This window comes from Oncorhynchus nerka, unplaced genomic scaffold (genome assembly GCF_034236695.1).
Source record: "Oncorhynchus nerka isolate Pitt River unplaced genomic scaffold, Oner_Uvic_2.0 unplaced_scaffold_1369, whole genome shotgun sequence".
NCBI lineage: Eukaryota > Metazoa > Chordata > Actinopteri > Salmoniformes > Salmonidae > Oncorhynchus > Oncorhynchus nerka.
In genome coordinates, this window is record NW_027039978.1 from 5,856 (window position 1) to 32,988 (window position 27,133).

At 44.2% G+C, this 27,133-nt stretch overlaps 1 protein-coding gene across 1 annotated transcript in view; it reads right to left on the minus strand.

The window, feature by feature from the left end:
• The window catches only part of LOC135568859 (zinc finger protein 665-like), a 39,527-nt gene continuing 12,394 nt past the window's right edge, over positions 1-27,133 (minus strand). The window contains exons 2-7 of the mRNA XM_065015639.1: positions 21,501-21,533; positions 15,545-16,370; positions 13,653-13,707; positions 8,867-9,029; positions 8,338-8,370; positions 1-1,340 (exon numbers count right to left, since the gene is read on the minus strand). Coding sequence (XP_064871711.1) covers positions 532-1,340; positions 8,338-8,370; positions 8,867-9,029; positions 13,653-13,707; positions 15,545-16,370; positions 21,501-21,533 — 1,919 coding nt within the window. The 3' untranslated portion in view covers positions 1-531. The remainder of the gene's footprint in view (positions 1,341-8,337; positions 8,371-8,866; positions 9,030-13,652; positions 13,708-15,544; positions 16,371-21,500; positions 21,534-27,133) is intronic.

Genomic DNA, 27,133 nt, shown 5'->3' on the forward strand with positions numbered 1-27,133 from the left:
GTTTGATCCATTTGTTTTGTTTTCATTTTGTTTTAATCAAATCAAGCTTTATTTTTTATATAGCACATTTCAGACATGGACGAATAAAAACAATGAAAATAAAAACTGAAATATTTACTACACAGCAAAACATAAGACGATTAAAAAAACTAAAATAGTGCAACACAACTTTCTTTTTTTGTTAATCAAATAAATAGTACTCTTTCATTTCAGAGCCTGGATTTTCCCCCTGATGAGGCTAATATTCATATCATGCTGAAATCAATTAGAACAAGGGACAAACGTTTAGGGTTCTACATTGTGACATCATTAGAATAATCCTACTACAATGTTACAACATTCTACATTGTGACATCATTAGAATAATCCTACTACAATGTTAAAAGCATTTAACTCCTTCATGAATGATGTTTAAATCAGATATTTTATCAGAGTATCTTTTGTCATGTTGTTTTCGGCTATGAGACTTCTCTCCTGTGTGTCTCGTCTGGTGTGATTATAAAAGCCCTGACAAAACAAAACTCTTTCCAGTCACATCAATGATGATATTTCCTCCCCTGTGTGTTTTCTCTGGTGCTTAGTCAGCTGAGTAGATTCAGTAAAACTCTTCCCACATTGATCACAGCTATAAGGCTTCTCTCCTGTGTGTGTTCTCTGGTGTCGATTCAGATTGCTTGAGTCAGTAAAACTCTTCCCACATTGATCACAGCTATAAGGTTTCTCTCCAGTGTGTGTTCTCTGGTGTGAAGTCAGCTGGCTAGATTTAGGAAAACTCTTCCCACATTGATCACAGCTATAAGGCTTCTCTCCTGTGTGTGTTCTCTGGTGTACAATCAGGATGCTTGAGTGACTAAAACTCTTGTCACATTGATCACAGCTATACGGTTTCTCTCCTGTGTGTATTCTCTGGTGTGATTTTAAATATCCTGATATAACAAAACTCTTTCCACAGTCAGAGCAGTTGTAAAGTTTCTCTCCAGTGTGAATTCTCTGGTGTGCTTTCAGTGAATCTGATCTTGAGTAAGTCTTCCCACAGTCTGAGCAGTGGAAAGATTTCTCTCCTGTGTGTGTTCTCTGGTGTATAGTCAGCTTGCTTGATGTAGCAAAAATCTTCCCACATTGATCACAGCTATAAGGATTCTCTCCAGTGTGAATTCTCTGGTGTGCTTTCAGTGAATCTGATCTTAAGTAACTCTTCCCACAGACAGAGCAGTGGTTAGATTTCTCTCCTGTGGGTGTCTGCTGGTGTTTCTTGAGATGTTCTGATGTGGAGAGACTCTGCTCTGCATCATGAGGTTGTTGAGTCTCCCCAGAGGATCCACGATAGTCACATCCTTCTCCTGTGTGAACAACAACGTCAGACAGATGGTTAAAAGGCCACAACAGCAGAAATCCACTGTTTATTTCAGCTAAAAGCCCACGATGATGTGCAATAATTTGTCCTGAATGTTTTAATGCTTTGATAAACGTATTTGACAATTGTCTTAGACAGTCAAGTGAGCAACAATAGTCATATTCTGTCTTATTTACTTCCTATTAGTAGTAAAGTGGATGATTGTAGGCTAGAAATAAGTTATTACAGTTGCTGAAACTCTAAGCAGACCTTGTCACCAATACAGGCCCCTCCAATACAGGCCCCTCCAATACAGGCCCCTCCAATACAGGCCCCTTCAATACCGACACCTCCAATACCGACACCTCCAATAAAGGCCCCTCCAATACAGGCCCCTCCAATACAGGCCCCTTCAATACAGGCCCCTTCAATACAGGCCCCTTCAATACAGGCCCCTCAATACCGACCCCTCCAATACAGGCCCCTTCAATACAGGCCCCCTCAATACAGGCCCCTTCAATACAGGCCCCTCCAATACAGACCCCTCCAATACCGGCCCCTCCAATACCGGCCCCTCCAATACAGGCCCCTTCAATACAGGCCCCTCCAATACAGGCCCTTCTTTTTGTTGCAGGTCAATGGAATGAGAAAAAAGAAGAAGCAGAAACTCCCACACTGCTCTTTATTAAGCTTTTACGTATCGGCCTCAAGGCCTTCGTCAGAGCTTCTACATGGTATCATACACTGTGATTGGAGGAAACATGAGGAAGTAATGACTGATTGTGATTGGAGGAAACATGAGGAAGTAATGACTCAGAGCTTCTACATGGTATTATACACTGGAAACATGAGGAAGTAATGACTCAGAGCTTCTACATGGTATCATACACTGTGATTGGAGGAAACATGAGGAAGTAATGACTCAGAGCTTCTACATGGTATCATACACTGTGATTGGAGGAAAGATGAGGAAGTAATGACTCAGAGCTTCTACATGGTGTATTATACACTGTGATTGGAGGAAACATGAGGAAGTAATGACTCAGAGCTTCTACATGGTATCATACACTGTGATTGGAGGAAAACATGAGGAAGTAATGCAACTTTATTTAATTATATATTTTTTACCCCCTTTTTCTCCCCAATTTCGATCTTGTCTCATCGCTGCAACTCCTCGGGAAGTTGAAGGTCGAGTCATGCGTCCTCCAAAACATGACCCGACAAACTGCGCTTCTTAACACCCGCCCGCTTAACCAGCCGCACCAACGTGTCGGGGGAAACACTGTTCACTTTACGACTGAGCTCGGCCTGAAGGCGCCCGGCCCGCCACAAGGAGTCACTAGAGAGCGATGAGCCAAGTAAAGCCCCCCACCCCCGCCCAAATCCTCCCCTAACCCGGACGACGCTGGACCAATTGTGCGCCGCCCTATGGGACTTCCAATCACGGACGGTTGTGATACAGCCCGGAATCGAACCCGGGTCTGCAGTGAAGCCTCTAGCAGTACCATAGGTCGCTGTGCCCTCTAACGCAGATTTAAAAAAGGTGAAACACTTAGAATTCCATTCAGGACAAAAAGGCAATCAAACATTTTGCTGTGATTCTCACACTTTCTCTACATTAATCCTTGGGAAACATATTTAGAAAAGGAATATTTTCACCAAATTGCATGAGAGCATATTTCTGTCCTGCCCTTTGAACCAGGACATGTTTTTTATTAATAAAAAAAAATAGTAATTCAAAGCTGTATATCATCAATAACATGAATTGACCCCCAAGTCCAAGCAACAAGCTCACAGTACAAAGATAAAAAAACCTGAAGTATTACTTGTTCCCCCTCGACCATCTCCTTGTACTGGTAGACAAATGACAGACAAACATGAATTAATTAATGTCCCAAAGCCTGTTATTGTCTGTTGACTGCGGTACTAAAATGCCCTGTTCACACTTAACCTGCTTCCAGCCCAACAATGGCAATGCAGACAAGAAAACTAAACTAGCTAGATTTAGCCAACATTTAGCTTCATAATTACCAACTGGATAGATGTAACATATATTAATCTAACTAGCCAGCTAGTTGAACTTGCAAATAAACTAACTCAATCTATAACCTATCATTTAATAATGTCTAGCTAGCTAGCCAGCCATCTTAGCATGTGTCCCAATCAAAACCAAACATTAACAGCAGAACACGACTGGGCAGCTCAGCTAGCTGTCTTAACGTTGCTTCATCCCGCAACGAGACATTTGTAAACAATGGCTCTAACGGTACCTGTACCCAACTGTCTAACTAGCTCTATAGCTAATATGAAAATTACTTTTTGATACAGTTGAGACAATAACGTACAGTGGGGCAAAAAAGTATTTAGTCAGCCACCAACTGTGCAAGTTCTCCCACTTAAAAAGAGGAGAGAGGCCTGTAATTTTCATCATAGGTACACTTCAACTATGACAGACAAAATGAGTTAAAAAATGAGAAAAAAAATCCAGAAAATCACATTGTAGGATTTCTTCTGTCTCTGCTGCTAAAGCCACTTTCTACCACTCTAAATTCCAAGCATCTGCCTCTAACCCTAGGAAGCTCTTTGCCACCTTCTCCTCCCTCCTGAATCCCCCCCTCCTTGATCGTAGCTAGCTACATAGCTAGCTACATAGCCGTCTTTGTATCAAAGATAATTGTGTAGTCTTGAGCGATTTCCTAGGTTAGCTAGCCAGCTATTGTCGTTCTTTTAACGCAACGTAACGTAAATCAACACTGCTAGCTAGCCAGCTAGCCCCGAATTGCAGCACAGTAGCACAGTAGAAACCATTACACTCAACGGAACGACTTGATTAGTGTAGTGTCAACAACGCAGACACTGCCAGCTAGCCTACATAGTCAACAACGCAGCCTCTGCCAGCTAGCCTACTTCAGCAGTACTGTATCATTTTAATCATTTTAGTCAATAAGATTCTTGCTACGTAAGCTTAACTTTCTGAACACTCGAGACGTGTAGTCCACTTGTCATTCCAATCTCCTTTGCATTAGCGTAGCCTCTTGTGTAGCCTGTCAACTATGTGTCTGTCTATCCCTGTTCTCTCCTCTCTGCACAGACCATACAAACGCTCCACACCGCGTGGCCGCGGCCACCTAATCTGGTGGTCCCAGCGCGCACGACCCACGTGGAGTTCCAGGTCTCCGGTAGCCTCTGGAACTGCCGATCTGCGGCCAACAAGGCAGAGTTCATCTCAGCCTATGCCTCCCTCCAGTCCCTCGACTTCTTGGCACTGACGGAAACATGGATCACCACAGACAACACTGCTACTCCTACTGCTCTCTCTTCGTCTGCCCACGTGTTCTCGCACACCCCGAGAGCTTCTGGTCAGCGGGGTGGTGGCACCGGGATCCTCATCTCTCCCAAGTGGTCATTCTCTCTTTCTCCCCTTACCCATCTGTCTATCGCCTCCTTTGAATTCCATGCTGTCACAGTTACCAGCCCTTTCAAGCTTAACATCCTTATCATTTATCGCCCTCCAGGTTCCCTCGGAGAGTTCATCAATGAGCTTGATGCCTTGATAAGCTCCTTTCCTGAGGACGGCTCACCTCTCACAGTTCTGGGCGACTTTAACCTCCCCACGTCTACCTTTGACTCATTCCTCTCTGCCTCCTTCTTTCCACTCCTCTCCTCTTTTGACCTCACCCTCTCACCTTCCCCCTACTCACAAGGCAGGAAATACGCTCAACCTCATCTTTACTAGATGCTGTTCTTCCACTAACCTCATTGCAACTCCCCTCCAAGTCTCCGACCACTACCTTGTATCCTTTTCCCTCTCGCTCTCATCCAACACTTCCCACACTGCCCCTACTCGGATGGTATCGCGCCGTCCCAACCTTCGCTCTCTCTCCCCCGCTACTCTCTCCTCTTCCATCCTATCATCTCTTCCCTCTGCTCAAACCTTCTCCAACCTATCTCCTGATTCTGCCTCCTCAACCCTCCTCTCCTCCCTTTCTGCATCCTTTGACTCTCTATGTCCCCTATCCTCCAGGCCGGCTCGGTCCTCCCCTCCCGCTCCGTGGCTCGACGACTCATTGCGAGCTCACAGAACAGGGCTCCGGGCAGCCGAGCGGAAATGGAGGAAAACTCGCCTCCCCTGCGGACCTGACATCCTTTCACTCCCTCCTCTCTACATTTTCCTCTTCTCTCTCTGCTGCTAAAGCCACTTTCTACCACTCTAAATTCCAAGCATCTGCCTCTAACCCTAGGAAGCTCTTTGCAACCTTCTCCTCCCTCCTGAATCCTCCTCCCCCTCCCCCTCCTCCCTCTCTGCAGATGACTTCGTCAACCATTTTGAAAAGAAGGTCGACGACATCCGATCCTCGTTTGCTAAGTCAAACGACACCGCTGGTTCTGCTCACACTGCCCTACCCTGTGCTCTGACCTCTTTCTCCCCCCTCTCTCCAGATGAAATCTCGCGTCTTGTGACGGCCGGCCGCCCAACAACCTGCCCGCTTGACCCTAGCCCCTCCTCTCTTCTCCAGACCATTTCCGGAGACCTTCTCCCTTACCTCACCTCGCTCATCAACTCATCCCTGACCGCTGGCTACTTCCCTTCCGTCTTCAAGAGAGCGAGAGTTGCACCCCGTCTGAAAAAACCTACACTCGATCCCTCCGATGTCAACAACTACAGACAAGTATCCCTTCTTTCTTTTCTCTCCAAAACTCTTGAACGTGCCGTCCTTGGCCAGCTCTCCCGCTATCTCTCTCAGAATGACCTTCTTGATCCAAATCAGTCAGGTTTCAAGACTAGTCATTCAACTGAGACTGCACTTCTCTGTATCACGGAGGCGCTCCGCACTGCTAAAGCTAACTCTCTCTCCTCTGCTCTCATCCTTCTAGACCTATCGGCTGCCTTCGATACTGTGAACCATCAGATCCTCCTCTCCACCCTCTCCGAGTTGGGCATCTCCGGCGCGGCCCACCTGACAGGTCGCTCCTACCAGGTGGCGTGGCGAGAATCCGTCTCCACACCACGTGCTCTCACCACTGGTGTCCCCCAGGGCTCTGTTCTAGGCCCTCTCCTATTCTCGCTATACACCAAGTCACTTGGCTCTGTCATAACCTCACATGGTCTCTCCTATCATTGCTATGCAGACGACACACAATTAATCTTCTCCTTTCCCCCTTCTGATGATCAGGTGGCGAATCGCATCTCTGCATGTCTGGCAGACATATCAGTGTGGATGACGGATCACCACCTCAAGCTGAACCTCGGCAAGACGGAGCTGCTTTTCCTCCCGGGAAGGACTGCCCGTTCCATGATCTCGCCATCACGGTTGACAACTCCATTGTGTCCTCCTCCCAGAGCGCTAAGAACCTTGGCGTGATCCTGGACAACACCCTGTCGTTCTCAACTAACATCAAGGCGGTGGCCCGTTCCTGTAGGTTCATGCTCTACAACATCCGCAGAGTACGACCCTGCCTCACACAGGAAGCGGCGCAGGTCCTAATCCAGGCACTCGTCATCTCCCGTCTGGATTACTGCAACTCGCTGTTGGCTGGGCTCCCTGCCTGTGCCATTAAACCCCTACAACTCATCCAGAACGCCGCAGCCCGTCTGGTGTTCAACCTTCCCAAGTTCTCTCACGTCACCCCGCTCCTCCGCTCTCTCCACTGGCTTCCAGTTGAAGCTCGCATCCGCTACAAGATCATGGTGCTTGCCTACGGAGCTGTGAGGGGAACGGCACCTCAGTACCTCCAGGCTCTGATCAGGCCCTACACCCAAACAAGGGCACTGCGTTCATCCACCTCTGGCCTGCTCGCCTCCCTACCACTGAGGAAGTACAGTTCCCGCTCAGCCCAGTCAAAACTGTTCGCTGCTCTGGCCCCCCCAATGGTGGAACAAACTCCCTCACGACGCCAGGACAGCGGAGTCAATCACCACCTTCCGGAGACACCTGAAACCCCACCTCTTTAAGGAATACCTAGGATAGGATAAAGTAATCCCTCTCACCCCCCCCCTTAAAAGATTTAGATGCACTACTGTTCCACTGGATGTCATAAGGTGAATGCACCAATTTGTAAGTCGCTCTGGATAAGAGCGTCTGCTAAATGACTTAAATGTAAATGTAAATGTAGAACGAACCAATGTAAACTACCGTGTGTCCTGTTTCCGTTCACATACTGCTGGGAAAGCCCAGCTCATTGGCTATCTAGCTAGATATGTTTCAAAATGATAGGTGGTCATTGGACCAAGACACTGTCAATCAAGTGAACACAGCTCTTCTCATTGGTGAGTAATGATGGTTGACCTTCATGGTATAATTGACGTGTTGCATAGCCAATATGTAATGTAGAATGATGAAACAAGTTTGGTTGTCTTCCAGAGCGTCTGGGGGATTTGCACAGGAACCAAACTTGACCCGGGTTAAACAACGTTTTGCCGATTTACATTTCATAAATTGTTTTGTTGCAAGTTGAAAGAGTCTGGAATTCATGCAAAACACTGGATATAAAAACCAATTTTATCAAACAAAAGTACGCTACATTTTTATCTCTGGGATGCAGCAACTGTCCAGACTTTGGGACAGTTTTTCCTGTAGAAGTTCAATAACAAAGATGTAACTGCCAAAAAAAACACAAAAAAAAGCCACAATCAAATCAACCAACCAATCTGCAGTTGAAACAATAAAGCGTCATTCCGCCACTTCATAAACGTTTATGATGTAACAATGATGTGATGATGTAATTTCACCAAAACGCTGGATACAACATGGATCAGGATATAAACATGGATTTTATCAAACAAAACTACTGGGACCCTCGGGATGACAAATCAGAGCAAGATTACTGAATGTAAGTACAGTATTTACCATCAGAGCAAGATTACTGAATGTAAGTACAGTATTTACCATCAGAGCAAGATTACTGAATGTAAGTACATTATTTACCATCAGAGCAAGATTACTGAATGTAAGTACAGTATTTACCATCAGAGCGAGATTACTGAATGTAAGTACAGTATTTACCATCAGAGCAGCAACTGTCCAGATTTAGAGATCCTGTAGAAGTAAAAAAAAGGGGGGAAAAGCCACATCAACCAATCTGCAGTTCAACCAATAACAAAGCTGTAATTACACCACTATTTTGGTAATAAGATGGATGGGGCTGGAGAAATGTAACTACTCTCAAATTCATAGACAGACCTATGGATGCAAGGACTGACCATCCATGATATCAACATTATGTTGAGGCTATACAGTGTTGGTTTACATTGTTTCTAAACATTGGAGTAAAAAAAAGCTTATTTTGGATTCTGACAGTTTAACTAAGCTAATGTTATAGGCATGTGTTATATTTAAGCAATAAGGCACGAGGGGGTGTGGTATATGGCCAATATACCACGGCTAAGGGCTGTTCTTAAGCACGACGCACCGCGGACACTGCCCTTAGCCGTGGAATATTGGCCATTTACTGCAAACCCTCGAGGTGCCTTATTGCTGTTATAAACTGGTCTCCAACGTAGTTAGAGCAGTAAATAATAATGTTTTATCATACCCGTGGCCTCCGCATCTACTTGTTTTTGTATAGTGACATGGTCCTCTTCCTTCTCCTCTTTTACGACAACATTCAGCCACAGACCCTCTTTCTCCGTCCAGCAGACCTCCTCTTCTTTATCAGGAGGAGAGTAGCTCAGTGAACTCATGGTCGGAGATGTTAGCTAGTTAGGCTAATGCTAATTTAACCAGCCAGCTAGATGACCAATAATAACAACACCGTAAATATTAAATTAAATCTGATAACTAACTAGACGACAGAAGTGTGTTGTATTTAAAACACAGTGGCTAATATACACTAAAGCGTCTAAAGAGCTTTATTGTTTCGTCTGTTGTCTAGCAAGCTATCGAGGTGTCTGACTAACTGTTGCTGCCGTTGAAAGAAGAAAGAAGCGTTCCGTCCACTACATTATACGTCACATCAGCAGCATCGGCTTAAAGTCTCAGACCGCCATCTGCTGATTTAAGTTGTCGTTAAGGAAGCATGAAATTTTACCCACCAATGTAACAACAGTGTGGTTAAAGACTTAGTAAAGTAGTTTCAGTCACGATCTGGTTACCTATATGTACAAAAGTACTAAATGTTTTTGCGTTATTACATATGTATTAACCTATTTCCGGCTATCTTCTAAATGACCCACAATGCAATATTTTTGCAACGCTATATTGATCTACTCTGTACTACCGAGTTGGTTTGGTCATGTTGGTTCGCAGTTATAATATTGAGAAAGTTCCAGTGAAACTCTGCTTTTCATCGACAGCTTTTCTTAAGCATAATTTTACTCCACACATATATTATATATGAAATAATCGGCACATATTGTATAAAAATACTTATTTGTTTTTAGAATATTGTTTCCTAATTAATATGCTATTGGTGAGACAACTGGTAAATGCAGAGGGTCTTTTACTTCGTTATAAGGAATTCTGATCACGTCACAAGGTCCCTGTAACACCGAAACATGTTGCCATTGTTTTAGATGTCATTCCCTCAGGCGTTGCTCAAGACCGTCAGAACATACCGTCAGAACACACCTACAATTACCCCTGTTGACTCATCAGTAGGAAAGATGTGTTTTTTATTTTAGTCCTTTCAACAGCAATAGAGCTATATGTTTCAAAATTATTTTGTATCTATATCTTATGTCATGCCTTATTGGAATGGTTTTATTGATAATATCTGTTGGGAAAAAGTTTGAATGTTGCCACACACAAACCAATTTATTAACTAAATTAAGGAAGTTTATTTTAAAATTATTCATAAATATTATCCTGCCAACCACACTATATGAAGTAAAGAGAAAAACATCAATTCAAATTGTACCTTTTGTAATGACCACCCAGAAACAGTGTTGTATCTTTTGTAATGACCACCCAGAAACAGTGTTGTATCTTTTGTAATGACCACCCAGAAACAGTGTTGTATCTTTTGTAATGACCACCCAGAAACAGTGTTGTATCTTTTGTAATGACCACCCAGAAACAGTGTTGTATCTTTTGTAATGACCACCCAGAAACAGTGTTGTATCTTTTGTAATGACCACCCAGAAACAGTGTTGTATCTTTTGTAATGACCACCCAGAAACAGTGTTGTATCTTTTGTAATGACCACCCAGAAACAGTGTTGTACCTTTTGTGGCATTGTATTCATGTAGGGAATCTGTGGCAAGATATCAGTAGATTCATAATTGACAGTGGTGGAAAAAGTACTCAATTGTCATACTTGAGTAAAAGTAAAGATACCTTAATAGAAAAAGTAAATGAAAGTCACCCAGTAAAATACTACTTGAGTAAAAGCCTAAAAGAATTTGGTTTAAAATATACTTAAGTATCTAAAGTAAAGTTTCAAATTCCTTATATTAAGCAAACCAGACGGCACCATTATTTTAAATGTTTTTCTTTACAGATATACAAGGGCACACTCCCACACTCAGAAATAACTTTCAAATGAAGCATTTGTGTTTAGTGAGCCCGCCAGATCAGAGCCAGTAGGGACGATCAGGGATGTTCTCTGTTAAGTGAGCCCGCCAGATTAGAGGCAGTAGGGACGACCAGGGATGTTCTCTGTTTAGTGAGCCCGCCAGATCAGAGGCAGTAGGGAGGACCAGGGATGTTCTCTGTTAAGTTTAGCCCGTTAGAGGCAGTAGGGACGACCAGGGATGTTCTCTGTTTAGTGAGCCCGCCAGATCAGAGGCAGTAGGGAGGACCAGGGATGTTCTCTGTTTAGTGAGTCCTCCAGATCAGAGGCAGTAGGGAGGACCAGGGATGTTCTCTGTTTAGTGAGCCATCAGATCAGAGGCAGTAGGGACAACCAGGGATGTTCTCTGTTTAGTGAGCCCGCCAGATCAGAGGCAGTAGGGAGGACCAGGGATGTTCTCTGTTTAGTGAGTCCTCCAGATCAGAGGCAGTAGGGAGGACCAGGGATGTTCTCTGTTTAGTGAGCCCGCCAGATCAGAGGCAGTAGGGAGGACCAGGGATGTTCTCTGTTTAGTGAGTCCTCCAGATCAGAGGCAGTAGGGACGACCAGGGATGTTCTCTGTTTACCAGGGATGTTCTCTGTTTAGTGAGCCCGCCAGATCAGAGGCAGTAGGGAGGACCAGGGATGTTCTCTGTTTAGTGAGCCCGTCAGATCAGAGGCAGTAGGGACGACCAGGGATGTTCTCTGTTTAGTGAGCCCGCCAGATTAGAGGCAGTAGGGACGACCAGGGATGTTCTCTGTTTAGTGAGCCCGCCAGATTAGAGGCAGTAGGGACGACCAGGGATGATTCTCTGTTCTCTGTTTAGTGAGTCCTCCAGATCAGAGGCAGTAGGGACGACCAGGGATGTTCTCTGTTTAGTGAGCCCGCCAGATTAGAGGCAGTAGGGATGACCAGGGATGTTCTCTGTTTAGTGAGTCCTCCAGATCAGAGGCAGTAGAGATGACCAGGGATGTTCTCTGTTTAGTGAGCCCTCCAGATCAGAGGCAGTAGGGACGACCAGGGATGTTCTCTGTTTAGTGAGCCCGTCAGATCAGAGGCAGTAGGGACGACCAGGGATTTTCTCTGTTTAGTGAGTCCTCCAGATCAGAGGCAGTAGGGATGACCAGGGATGTTCTCTGTTTAGTGAGCCCGTCAGATCAGAGGGGACAGGGATGTTCTCTGTTTAGTGAGTCCTCCAGATCAGAGGCAGTAGGGATGACCAGGGATGTTCTCTGTTTAGTGAGCCCGTCAGATCAGAGGCAGTAAGGATGACTAGGGATGTTCTCTTGATAAGTGTGTGAATTGGACCATTTTCCTGTTTACTGAGTCCTCCAGATCAGAGGCTGGAGTAAAAAGTACATAATTTTCTTTAGGAATGAAGTAAAGTAAAGTTAGCTAAAATATAAATATAAATAGTAAAAGTGCAGATACCAAAAAACGACTTAAGTAGTACTTTACACCACTTATAATTTAACTCATTTATGAAGATTTTACACTATTATGGAGAGATGTACTGCTTGGATTCTTCACTTACGATAGAAAGAAGATGATTACAATTTGATGTAATTAATTAAATTATTTTGGCCAAATTTCAATTTCACAAATGTAAATGCACATACAAAACACCACATTTTATTACCTTACAAAAAAATAAATGTAACTACATTTTAAGACAATGAAATACTTTCCCAACAAAAATACAGTTATAACTGTGTGTATGTTCCTTTATATATACCATATTAATTTGTTGTTAATAAAACATTAAAATAAAGTTTGTATGCTAGCTCGGTAGCTAGCTCAAGTTGGCTAATGTCAGCCACACCTCATGCCCTTCACAGACCGCGTGGCCAAATATTTGTATAATTTACCCAAGATGGACCAGAGCCTGTCGTTTCCAATGGGAGCAAATGAATCATAGTGGACAGATCAAGCAAGGAGGTGGGCGGAGCCAAGCAGGAGCTAGAGAGATCCTATTGGCGCGTTCTGGCATTATTTGCATATGTCCGTTAGGGAACGCCTACTGTGTGAAGTGCGCGTGTGCAACAACTCAATACGTCCTCGCACTCCTTCTAAACAACGCAATTTCTTTGAAACTTTGGCAAAAGGGTAAAGTCTACAACGTAGTACACTCTGTATGTTACAGATTCTAGTTATGGAAACAGAAAACTCTATTGAGATCAAACGTTTCATCGATGAGAAATTAGCAGAATGTCGGCCAAAATCAATCTCGCCATCTTGTACCACTGGGCTTCCTCTCATCACCATATTTGGTAGTGGGGGTGTAATAAAGGCCATCCTGTCGGGCTGTATCACCGCCTGGTACAGCAACTGCTCCGCCCACAACCGTAAGGCTCTCCAGAGGGTAGTGAGGTCTGCATAACGCATCACCGGGGGCAAACTACATGCCCCCCAGGACACCTACACCACCCGATGTCACAGGAAGGCCAAATAGATCATCAAGGACAACAACCACCCGAGCCACTGCCTGTTCACCCCACTATCATCCAGAAGGCGAGGTCAGTAAAGGTGCATCAAAGCAGGGACCGAGAGACTGAAAAACAGCTTCTATCTCAAGGCCATCAGACTGTTAAACAGCCATCACTAGCATTGAGTGGCTGCTGCCAACATACTGACTAAAATCTCATGACACTTTAATAATTACAAATTGGATGTAATAAATGTATCACTCGTCACTTTAAACAATGCCACTTTATATAATTACTCATCTCATATGTATATACTGTACTCTATACCATCTACTCATCTACTGAGGAACGGAACTTGTGAAGGCGATGGCTTCCCCTACAGGAACTCCCTGGGTGTTACTACCCTCTCCACTACTGTCCCATCGATGTGGATGTGGGGGTGTTCCCTCTGCTGTTTCCTGAAGTCCACGATCATCTCCTTAGTTTTGTTGACGTTGAGTGTGGGGTTATTTTCCTGACACCACACTCCGAGGGCCCTCCCCTCCTCCCTGTAGACCGTCTCGCCGTTGTTGGTAATCAAGCCTACCACTGTAGTGTCATCTGCAAACATGATGATTGAGTTGGAGGTGTGCATGGCCACGCAGTCGTAGGTGAACAGGGAGTACAGGAGAGAGCTCAGAACGCACCCTTGTGGGCCCCAGTGTTGAGGATCAGCGGGGTGGAGATGTTGTTACCTACCCTCACCACCTGGGGGCGGCCCGTCAGGTCTCGAGCTTGATGACGAGTTTGGAGGGTACTCTGGTGTTAAATGCTGAGCTGTAGTCGATGAACAGCATTCTCACATAGGTATTCCTCTTGTCCAGATGGGTTAGGGCAGTGTGCAGTGTGGTTGCGATTGCGTCGTCTGTGGACCTATTTGGGCGGTAAGCAAATTGGAGTGGGTCTAGGTAGGGTGGAGGTGATATGGTCCTTGACTAGTCTCTCAAAGCACTTCATGATGACGGAAGTGCGTGCTATGGGGCGGTAGTCATTTAGCTCAGTTACCTTATCTTTCTTGGGAACAGGAACAATGGTGGCCCTCTTAAAACTTACTACCCTCTCCACTACTGTTCCATCGATGTGGATGTGGGGTGTTCCCTCTGCTGTTTCCTGAAGTCCACAATCATCTCCTTAGTTTTGTTGATGTTGAGTGTGAGGTTTTTTCCTGACACCACACTCCGAGGGCCCTCACCTCCTCCCTGTAGGCCATCTCGTCGTTGTTGGTAATCAAGCCTACCACTGTTGTGTCGTCCGCAAACTTGATTATTGAGTTGGAGGCGTGCGTGGCCACGCAGTCGTGGGTGAACAGGGAGTACAGGAGGACAGTCTGGGCCTGCAGCCTTGCGAGGGTTAACACGAGGGTTAACACGTTTAAATGTTTTACTCATGTCGGCTGCAGTGAAGGAGAGTCAGCAGGTTTTGGTAGCGGGCCGTGTCAGTGGCACTGTATTGTCCTCAAAGCGAGCAAAGAAGTTGTTTAGTCTGTCTGGGAGCAAGACATTCTGGTCCGTGACATTCGGGGCTGGTTTTCTTTTTGTAATCCGTGATTGACTGTAGACCCTGCGAGCGCGGTAGCTTCCCGTTTTAGTTTCTGTCTACAGGCTGGACGCAACTAAATGGAGTCGTGGTAGAGCCGTGGTAGAGCCGGGGGTGGTGTTTACCACTCCACCAGGCCTTCAGCAGGCTGGAAAAGTGGAATTGATCTGTTTGATCCATTTGTTTTGTTTTCATTTTTTTCAACATGCACTGGATTCGTTAAGGTCGGTCATTGGGTTAATTTGTTTTTATTTTGTTTTAATCAAATCAAGCTTTATTTATTTATATAGCACATTTCAGACATGGACGAATAAAAACAATGAAAATAAAAACTGAAATAGTGCAACACAACTTTCTTTTTTTGTTAATTTAAATAAATAGTACTCTTTCGTTTTCAGAGCCTGGATTTTCCCCCTGATGAGGCTAATATTCATATCATGCTGAAATCAATTAGAACAAGGGACAAACGTTTAGGGTTCTACATTGTGACATCATTAGAATAATCCTACTACAATGTTACAACATTCTACATTGTGACATCATTAGAATAATCCTACTACAATGTTAAAAGCATTTAACTCCTTCATGAATGATGTTTAAATCAGATATTTTATCAGAGTATCTTTTGTCATGTTGTTTTCGGCTATGAGACTTCTCTCCTGTGTGTCTCGTCTGGTGTGATTATAAAAGCCCTGACAAAACAAAACTCTTTCCAGTCACATCAATGATGATATTTCCTCCCCTGTGTGTTTTCTCTGGTGCTTAGTCAGCTGAGTAGATTCAGTAAAACTCTTCCCACATTGATCACAGCTATAAGGCTTCTCTCCTGTGTGTGTTCTCTGGTGTCGATTCAGATTGCTTGAGTCAGTAAAACTCTTCCCACATTGATCACAGCTATAAGGTTTCTCTCCAGTGTGTGTTCTCTGGTGTGAAGTCAGCTGGCTAGATTTAGGAAAACTCTTCCCACATTGATCACAGCTATAAGGCTTCTCTCCTGTGTGTGTTCTCTGGTGTACAATCAGGATGCTTGAGTGACTAAAACTCTTGTCACATTGATCACAGCTATACGGTTTCTCTCCTGTGTGTATTCTCTGGTGTGATTTTAAATATCCTGATATAACAAAACTCTTTCCACAGTCAGAGCAGTTGTAAAGTTTCTCTCCAGTGTGAATTCTCTGGTGTGCTTTCAGTGAATCTGATCTTGAGTAAGTCTTCCCACAGTCTGAGCAGTGGAAAGATTTCTCTCCTGTGTGTGTTCTCTGGTGTATAGTCAGCTTGCTTGATGTAGCAAAAATCTTCCCACATTGATCACAGCTATAAGCTTTTTCTCCAGTGTGAATTCTCTGTTCTCCAGTGTGAATTCTCTGGTGTGCTTTCAGTGAATCTGATCTTGAGTAACTCTTCCCACAGACAGAGCAGTGGTTAGATTTCTCTCCTGTGGGTGTCTGCTGGTGTTTCTTGAGATGTTCTGATGTGGAGAGACTCTGCTCTGCATCATGAGGTTGTTGAGTCTCCCCAGAGGATCCACGATAGTCACATCCTTCTCCTGTGTGAACAACAACGTCAGACAGATGGTTAAAAGGCCACAACAGCAGAAATCCACTGTTTATTTCAGCTAAAAGCCCACGATGATGTGCAATAATTTGTCCTGAATGTTTTAATGCTTTGATAAACGTATTTGACAATTGTCTTAGACAGTCAAGTGAGCAACAATAGTCATATTCTGTCTTATTTACTTCCTATTAGTAGTAAAGTGGATGATTGTAGGCTAGAAATAAGTTATTACAGTTGCTGAAACTCTAAGCAGACCTTGTCACCAATACAGGCCCCTCCAATACAGGCCCCTCCAATACAGGCCTCTCCAATAAAGGCCCCTCCAATACAGGCCCCTCCAATACAGGCCCCTTCAATACAGGCCCCTCCAATACAGGCCCCTCCAATACAGGCCCCTTCAATACAGGCCCCTCCAATACAGGCCCCTTCAATATAGGCCCCTCCAATACAGGCCCCTTCAATACAATAATACAGGCCCCTTCAATACAGGCCCCTTCAATACAGGCCCCTTCAATACAGGCCCCTCCAATACAGGCCCCTCCAATACAGGCCCCTCCAATACAGGCCCCTCCAATACAGGCCCCTCCAATACAGGCCCCTTCAATACAGGCCCCTCCAATACAGGCCCTTCTTTTTGTTGCAGGTCAATGGAATGAGAAAAAGAAGAAGCAGAAACTCCCACACTGCTCTTTATTAAGCTTTTACGTATCGGCCTCAAGGCCTTCTCAAAGCTTCTACATGGTATCATACACTGTGATTGGAGGAAACATGAGGAAGTAATGACTCAGAGCTTTACATGGTATTATACACTGTGATTGGAGGAAACATGAGGAAGTAATGACTCAGAGCTTCTACATGGTATCATACACTGTGATTGGAGAAACATGAGGGGAAGTAATGACTCAGAGCTTCTACATGGTATCATACACTGTGATTGGAGGAAAGATGAGTGTAATGACTCAGAGCTTCTACATGGTGTATTATACACTGTGATTGGAGGAAACATGAGGAAGTAATGACTCAGAGCTTCTACATGGTATCATACACTGTGATTGGAAAAACATGAGGAAGTAATGCAACTTTATTTAATTATATATTTTTTACCCCCTTTTTCTCCCCAATTTCGATCTTGTCTCATCGCTGCAACTCCTCGGGAAGTTGAAGGTCAAAAAACATGACCCGACAAACTGCGCTTTAACACCCGCCCGCTTAACCAGCCGCAAAAAAAACACTGTTCACTTTATGAGCTCGGCCTGAAGGCGCCCGGCCCGCCACAAGGAGTCACTAAGAGCGATGAGCCTCCCCCACCCCCGCCCAAATCCTCCCCTAACCCGGACGACGCTGGACCAATTGTGCGCCGCCCTATGGGACTTCCAATCACGGACGGTTGTGATACAGCCCGGAATCGAACCCGGGTCTGCAGTGAAGCCTCTAGCAGTACCATAGGTCGCTGTGCCCTCTAACGCAGATTTAAAAAAGGTGAAACACTTAGAATTCCATTCAGGACAAAAAGGCAATCAAACATTTTGCTGTGATTCTCACACTTTCTCTACATTAATCCTTGGGAAACATATTTAGAAAAGGAATATTTTCACCAAATTGCATGAGAGCATATTTCTGTCCTGCCCTTTGAACCAGGACATGTTTTTTATTAATAAAAAAAAATAGTAATTCAAAGCTGTATATCATCAATAACATGAATTGACCCCCAAGTCCAAGCAACAAGCTCACAGTACAAAGATAAAAAAAACCTGAAGTATTACTTGTTCCCCCTCGACCATCTCCTTGTACTGGTAGACAAATGACAGACAAACAGGTTAAAACATGAATTAATTAATGTCCCAAAGCCTGTTATTGTCTGTTGACTGCGGTACTAAAAATGCCCTGTTCACACTTAACCTGCTTCCAGCCCAACAATGGCAATGCAGACAAGAAAACTAAACTAGCTAGATTTAGCCAACATTTAGCTTCATAATTACCAACTGGATAGATGTAACATATATTAATCTAGCTAGCCAGCGAGTTGAACTTGCAAATAAACTAACTCAATCTATAACCTATCATTTAATAATGTCTAGCTAGCTAGCTAGCCATCTTAGCATGTGTCCCAATCAAAACCAAAACATTAACAGCAGAACACGACTGGGCAGCTCAGCTAGCTGTCTTAACGTTGCTTCATCCCGCAACGAGACATCTGTAAACAACGGCTCTAACGGTACCTGTACCCAACTGTCTAACTAGCTCTATAGCTAATATGAAAATTACTTTTTGATACAGTTGAGACAATAACGTACAGTGGGGCAAAAAAAGTATTTAGTCAGCCACCAACTGTGCAAGTACTCCGACTTAAAAAGAGGAGAGAGGCCTGTAATTTTCATCATAGGTACACTTCAACTATGACAGACAAAATGAGAAAAAAAATCCAGAAAATCACATTGTAGGATTTCTTCTGTCTCTGCTGCTAAAGCCACTTTCTACCACTCTAAATTCCAAGCATCAGCCTCTAACCCTAGGAAGCTCTTTGCCACCTTCTCCTCCCTCCTGAATCCTCCTCCCCCCCCTCCCTCTCTGCAGATGACTTCGTCAACCATTTTGAAAAGAAGGTCGACGACATCCGATCCTCGTTTGCTAAGTCAAACGACACCGCTGGTTCTGCTCACACTGCCCTACCCTGTGCTCTGACCTCTTTCTCCCCTCTCTCTCCAGATGAAATCTCGCGTCTTGTGACGGCCGGCCGCCCAACAACCTGCCCGCCTGACCCTATCCCCTCCTCTCTTCTCCAGACCATTTCCGGAGACCTTCTCCCTTACCTCACCTCGCTCATCAACTCATCCCTGACCGCTGGCTACTTCCCTTCCGTCTTCAAGAGAGCGAGAGTTGCACCCCTTCTGAAAAAACCTACACTCGATCCCTCCGATGTCAACAACTACAGACCAGTATCCCTTCTTTCTTTTCTCTCCAAAACTCTTGAACGTGCCGTCCTTGGCCAGCTCTCCCGCTATCTCTCTCAGAATGACCTTCTTGATCCAAATCAGTCAGGTTTCAAGACTAGTCATTCAACTGAGACTGCTCTTCTCTGTATCACGGAGGCGCTCCGCACTGCTAAAGCTAACTCTCTCTCCTCTGCTCTCATCCTTCTAGACCTATCGGCTGCCTTCGATACTGTGAACCATCAGATCCTCCTCTCCACCCTCTCCGAGTTGGGCATCTCCGGCGCGGCCCACGCTTGGATTGCGTCCTACCTGACAGGTCGCTCCTACCAGGTGGCGTGGCGAGAATCCGTCTCCACACCACGTGCTCTCACCACTGGTGTCCCCCAGGGCTCTGTTCTAGGCCCTCTCCTATTCTCGCTATACACCAAGTCACTTGGCTCTGTCATAACCTCACATGGTCTCTCCTATCATTGCTATGCAGACGACACACAATTAATCTTCTCCTTTCCCCCTTCTGATGATCAGGTGGCGAATCGCATCTCTGCATGTCTGGCAGACATATCAGTGTGGATGACGGATCACCACCTCAAGCTGAACCTCGGCAAGACGGAGCTGCTCTTCCTCCCGGGGAAGGACTGCCCGTTCCATGATCTCGCCATCACGGTTGACAACTCCATTGTGTCCTCCTCCCAGAGCGCTAAGAACCTTGGCGTGATCCTGGACAACACCCTGTCGTTCTCAACTAACATCAAGGCGGTGGCCCGTTCCTGTAGGTTCATGCTCTACAACATCCGCAGAGTACGACCCTGCCTCACACAGGAAGCGGCGCAGGTCCTAATCCAGGCACTCGTCATCTCCCGTCTGGATTACTGCAACTCGCTGTTGGCGGGGCTCCCTGCCTGTGCCATTAAACCCCTACAACTCATCCAGAACGCCGCAGCCCGTCTGGTGTTCAACCTTCCCAAGTTCTCTCACGTCACCCCGCTCCTCCGCTCTCTCCACTGGCTTCCAGTTGAAGCTCGCATCCGCTACAAGACCATGGTGCTTGCCTACGGAGCTGTGAGGGGAACGGCACCTCAGTACCTCCAGGCTCTGATCAGGCCCTACACCCAAACAAGGGCACTGCGTTCATCCACCTCTGGCCTGCTCGCCTCCCTACCACTGAGGAAGTACAGTTCCCGCTCAGCCCAGTCAAAACTGTTCGCTGCTCTGGCCCCCCAATGGTGGAACAAACTCCCTCACGACGCCAGGACAGCGGAGTCAATCACCACCTTCCGGAGACACCTGAAACCCCACCTCTTTAAGGAATACCTAGGATAGGATAAAGTAATCCCTCTCACCCCCCTTAAAAGACTTAGATGCACTACTGTTCCACTGGATGTCATAAGGTGAATGCACCAATTTGTAAGTCGCTCTGGATAAGAGCGTCTGCTAAATGACTTAAATGTAAATGTAGAACGAACCAATGTAAACTACCGTGTGTCCTGTTTCCGTTCACATACTGCTGGGAAAGCCCAGCTCATTGGCTATCTAGCTAGATATGTTTCAAAATGATAGGTGGTCATTGGACCAAGACACTGTCAATCAAGTGAACACAGCTCTTCTCATTGGTGAGTAATGATGGCTGACCTTCGTGGTATAATTGACGTGTTGCATAGCCAATATGTAATGTAGAATGATGAAACAGGTTTGGTTGTCTTCCAGAGCGTCTGGGGGATTTGCACAGGAACCAAACTTGACCCGGGTTAAACAACGTTTTGCCGATTTACATTTCATAAATTGTTTTGTTGCAAGTTGAAAGAGTCTGGAATTCATGCAAAACACTGGATATAAAAACCAATTTTATCAAACAAAAGTACGCTACATTTTTATCTCTGGGATGCAGCAACTGTCCAGACTTTGGGACAGTTTTTCCTGTAGAAGTTCAATAACAAAGATGTAACTGCCAAAAAAAACACAAAAAAAGCCACAATCAAATCAACCAACCAATCTGCAGTTGAAACAATAAAGCGTCATTCCGCCACTTCATAAACGTTTATGATGTAACAATGATGTGATGATGTAATTCCACCAAAACGCTGGATACAACATGGATCAGGATATAAACATGGATTTTATCAAACAAAACTACTGGGACCCTCGGGATGACAAATCAGAGCAAGATTACTGAATGTAAGTACATTATTTACCATCAGAGCAGCAACTGTCCAGATTTAGAGATCCTGTAGAAGTAAAAAAAAAAGGGGGGAAAAAAGCCACATCAACCAATCTGCAGTTCAACCAATAACAAAGCTGTAATTACACCACTATTTTGGTAATAAGATGGATGGGGCTGGAGAAATGTAACTACTCTCAAATTCATAGACAGACCTATGGATGCAAGGACTGACCATCCATGATATCAACATTATGTTGAGGCTATACAGTGTTGGTTTACATTGTTTCTAAACATTGGAGTAAAAAAGCTTATTTTGGATTCTGACAGTTTAACTAATCTAATGTTATAGGCATGTGTTATATTTAAGCAATAAGGCACGAGGGGGTGTGGTATATGGCCAATATACCACGACTAAGGGCTGTTCTTAAGCACGACGCACCGCGGACACTGCCCTTAGCCGTGGAATATTGGCCATTTACTGCAAACCCTCGAGGTGCCTTATTGCTGTTATAAACTGGTCTCCAACGTAGTTAGAGCAGTAAATAATAATGTTTTATCATACCCGTGGCCTCCGCATCTACTTGTTTTTGTATAGTGACATGGTCCTCTTCCTTCTCCTCTTTTACGACAACATTCAGCCACAGACCCTCTTTCTCCGTCCAGCAGACCTCCTCTTCTTTATCAGGAGGAGAGTAGCTCAGTGAACTCATGGTCGGAGATGTTAGCTAGTTAGGCTAATGCTAATTTAACCAGCCAGCTAGATGACCAATAATAACAACACCGTAAATATTAAATTAAATCTGATAACTAACTAGACGACAGAAGTGTGTTGTATTTAAAACACAGTGGCTAATATACACTAAAGCGTCTAAAGAGCTTTATTGTTTCGTCTGTTGTCTAGCAAGCTATCGAGGGTCTGACTAACTGTTGCTGCCGTTGAAAGAAGAAAGAAGCGTTCCGTCCACTACATTATACGTCACATCAGCAGCATCGGCTTAAAGTCTCAGACCGCCATCTGCTGATTTAAGTTGTCGTTAAGGAAGCATGAAATTTTACCCACCAATGTAACAACAGTGTGGTTAAAGACTTAGTAAAGTAGTTTCAGTCACGATCTGGTTACCTATATGTACAAAAGTACTAAATGTTTTTGCGTTATTACATATGTATTAACCTATTTCCGGCTATCTTCTAAATGACCCACAATGCAATATTTTTGCAACGCTATATTGATCTACTCTGTACTACCGAGTTGGTTTGGTCATGTTGGTTCGCAGTTATAATATTGAGAAAGTTCCAGTGAAACTCTGCTTTTCATCGACAGCTTTTCTTAAGCATAATTTTACTCCACACATATATTATATATGAAATAATCGGCACATATTGTATAAAAATACTTATTTGTTTTTAGAATATTGTTTCCTAATTAATATGCTATTGGTGAGACAACTGGTAAATGCAGAGGGTCTTTTACTTCGTTATAAGGAATTCTGATCACGTCACAAGGTCCCTGTAACACCGAAACATGTTGCCATTGTTTTAGATGTCATTCCCTCAGGCGTTGCTCAAGACCGTCAGAACATACCGTCAGAACACACCTACAATTACCCCTGTTGACTCATCAGTAGGAAAGATGTGTTTTTTATTTTAGTCCTTTCAACAGCAATAGAGCTATATGTTTCAAAATTATTTTGTATCTATATCTTATGTCATGCCTTATTGGAATGGTTTTATTGATAATATCTGTTGGGAAAAAGTTTGAATGTTGCCACACACAAACCAATTTATTAACTAAATTAAGGAAGTTTATTTTAAAATTATTCATAAATATTATCCTGCCAACCACACTATATGAAGTAAAGAGAAAAACATCAATTCAAATTGTACCTTTTGTAATGACCACCCAGAAACAGTGTTGTATCTTTTGTAATGACCACCCAGAAACAGTGTTGTATCTTTTGTAATGACCACCCAGAAACAGTGTTGTATCTTTTGTAATGACCACCCAGAAACAGTGTTGTATCTTTTGTAATGACCACCCAGAAACAGTGTTGTATCTTTTGTAATGACCACCCAGAAACAGTGTTGTATCTTTTGTAATGACCACCCAGAAACAGTGTTGTATCTTTTGTAATGACCACCCAGAAACAGTGTTGTAAACACCCAGTGTTGTATCTTTTGTAATGACCACCCAGAAACAGTCTTTTGTAATGACCACCCAGAAACAGTGTTGTACCTTTTGTGGCATTGTATTCATGTAGGGAATCTGTGGCAAGATATCAGTAGATTCATAATTGACAGTGGTGGAAAAAGTACTCAATTGTCATACTTGAGTAAAAGTAAAGATACCTTAATAGAAAAAGTAAATGAAAGTCACCCAGTAAAATACTACTTGAGTAAAAGCCTAAAAGAATTTGGTTTAAAATATACTTAAGTATCTAAAGTAAAGTTTCAAATTCCTTATATTAAGCAAACCAGACGGCACCATTATTTTAAATGTTTTTCTTTACAGATATACAAGGGCACACTCCCACACTCAGAAATAACTTTCAAATGAAGCATTTGTGTTTAGTGAGCCCGCCAGATCAGAGCCAGTAGGGACGATCAGGGATGTTCTCTGTTAAGTGAGCCCGCCAGATCAGAGGCAGTAGGGAGGACCAGGGATGTTCTCTGTTTAGTGAGCCCGCCAGATCAGAGGCAGGGATGTTCTCTGTTTAGTGAGTCCTCCAGATCAGAGGCAGTAGGGAGGACCAGGGATGTTCTCTGTTTAGTGAGCCATCAGATCAGAGGCAGTAGGGACAACCAGGGATGTTCTCTGTTTAGTGAGCCCGCCAGATCAGAGGCAGTAGGGAGGACCAGGGATGTTCTCTGTTTAGTGAGTCCTCCAGATCAGAGGCAGGGATGTTCTCTGTTTAGTGGGAGATCAGACCAGGGATGTTCTCTGTTTAGTGAGCCCGCCAGATCAGAGGCAGTAGGGAGGACCAGGGATGTTCTCTGTTTAGTGAGCCTCCAGATCAGAGGCAGTAGGGAGGATGTTCTCTGTTTAGTGAGGGATGTGTTCTCTGTTTAGTGAGTCCTCCAGATCAGAGGCAGTAGGGACGACCAGGGATGTTCTCTGTTTAGTGAGCCCGCCAGATCAGAGGCAGTAGGGAGGACCAGGGATGTTCTCTGTTTAGTGAGCCCGTCAGATCAGAGGCAGTAGGGACAACCAGCGATGTTCTCTGTTTAGTGAGCCCGCCAGATTAGAGGCAGTAGGGACGACCAGGGATGTTCTCTGTTTAGTGAGTCCTCCAGATCAGAGGCAGTAGGGACGACCAGGGATGTTCTCTGTTTAGTGAGCCCGCCAGATTAGAGGCAGTAGAGATGACCAGGGATGTTCTCTGTTTAGTGAGTCCTCCAGATCAGAGGCAGTAGAGATGACCAGGGATGTTCTCTGTTTAGTGAGTCCTCCAGATCAGAGGCAGTAGGGACGACCAGGGATGTTCTCTGTTTAGTGAGCCCGTCAGATCAGAGGCAGTAGGGACGACCAGGGATTTTCTCTGTTTAGTGAGTCCTCCAGATCAGAGGCAGTAGGGATGACCAGGGATGTTCTCTGTTTAGTGAGCCCGTCAGATCAGAGGCAGTAGGGACGACCAGGGATGTTCTCTGTTTAGTGAGCCCGTCAGATTAGAGGCAGTAAGGATGACCAGGGATGTTCTCTTGATAAGTGTGTGAATTGGACCATTTTCCTGTTTACTGAGTCCTCCAGATCAGAGGCTGGAGTAAAAAGTACATCATTTTCTTTAGGAATGAAGTAAAGTAAAGTTAGCTAAAATATAAATATAAATAGTAAAAGTGCAGATACCAAAAAACGACTTAAGTAGTACTTTACACCACTTATAATTTAACACATTTATGAAGATTTTACACTATTATGGAGAGATGTACTGCTTGGATTCTTCACTTACGATAGAAAGAAGATGATTACAATTTGATGTAATTAATTAAATTATTTTGGCCAAATTTCAATTTCACAAATGTAAATGCACATACAAAACACCACATTTTATTACCTTACAAAAAAATAAATGTAACTACATTTTAAGACAATGAAATACTTTCCCAACAAAAATACAGTTATAACTGTGTGTATGTTCCTTTATATATACCATATTAATTTGTTGTTAATAAAACATTAAAATAAAGTTTGTATGCTAGCTCGGTAGCTAGCTCAAGTTGGCTAATGTCAGCCACACCTCATGCCCTTCACAGACCGCGTGGCCAAATATTTGTATAATTTACCCAAGATGGACCAGAGCCTGTCGTTTCCAATGGGAGCAAATGAATCATAGTGGACAGATCAAGCAAGGAGGTGGGCGGAGCCAAGCAGGAGCTAGAGAGATCCTATTGGCGCGTTCTGGCATTATTTGCATATGTCCGTTAGGGAACGCCTACTGTGTGAAGTGCGCGTGTGCAACAACTCAATACGTCCTCGCACTCCTTCTAAACAACGCAATTTCTTTGAAACTTTGGCAAAAGGGTAAAGTCTACAACGTAGTACACTCTGTATGTTACAGATTCTAGTTATGGAAACAGAAAACTCTATTGAGATCAAACGTTTCATCGATGAGAAATTAGCAGAATGTCGGCCAAAATCAATCTCGCCATCTTGTACCACTGGGCTTCCTCTCATCACCATATTTGGTAGTGGGGGTGTAATAAAGGCCATCCTGTCGGGCTGTATCACCGCCTGGTACAGCAACTGCTCCGCCCACAACCGTAAGGCTCTCCAGAGGGTAGTGAGGTCTGCATAACGCATCACCGGGGGCAAACTACATGCCCCCCAGGACACCTACACCACCCGATGTCACAGGAAGGCCAAATAGATCATCAAGGACAACAACCACCCGAGCCACTGCCTGTTCACCCCACTATCATCCAGAAGGCGAGGTCAGTAAAGGTGCATCAAAGCAGGGACCGAGAGACTGAAAAACAGCTTCTATCTCAAGGCCATCAGACTGTTAAACAGCCATCACTAGCATTGAGTGGCTGCTGCCAACATACTGACTAAAATCTCATGACACTTTAATAATTACAAATTGGATGTAATAAATGTATCACTCGTCACTTTAAACAATGCCACTTTATATAATTACTCATCTCATATGTATATACTGTACTCTATACCATCTACTCATCTACTGAGGAACGGAACTTGTGAAGGCGATGGCTTCCCCTACAGGAACTCGCTGGGTGTTACTACTGTAGAGAAATGCTATTTCTTATGCAGGTGACCAACCTATTGCTAATACAGGGCTACAACTCAAAGTAAAGCCTGTGGGGTCCCCTACAGGATAGCTCCCGCATTACACTTACTGACAAACCAGTGCATGCACATAGTCCCCTTTCTAGCTGAACATTGTGCGCCCGAAGAGGATTCTACGATGACGGACAGACAACTGAGCCAATGGCGGAAGACTACAGACTACACCCCAGCTGAACCAATCCAAAGATCCGATCTTCCAGAATCAACCTACTTTCTGTTCTGTATATTAGTGGTGTACTGATTGTAACGGTCTCTTTGCCTGCTGTTCCACACGAACTAACGGAAGAGCCGTAATTACGCTGTACTAGATATTTTCACTCTGAATAAACTGTTACTTGTCATAAAATTTACCACTTAGTCTG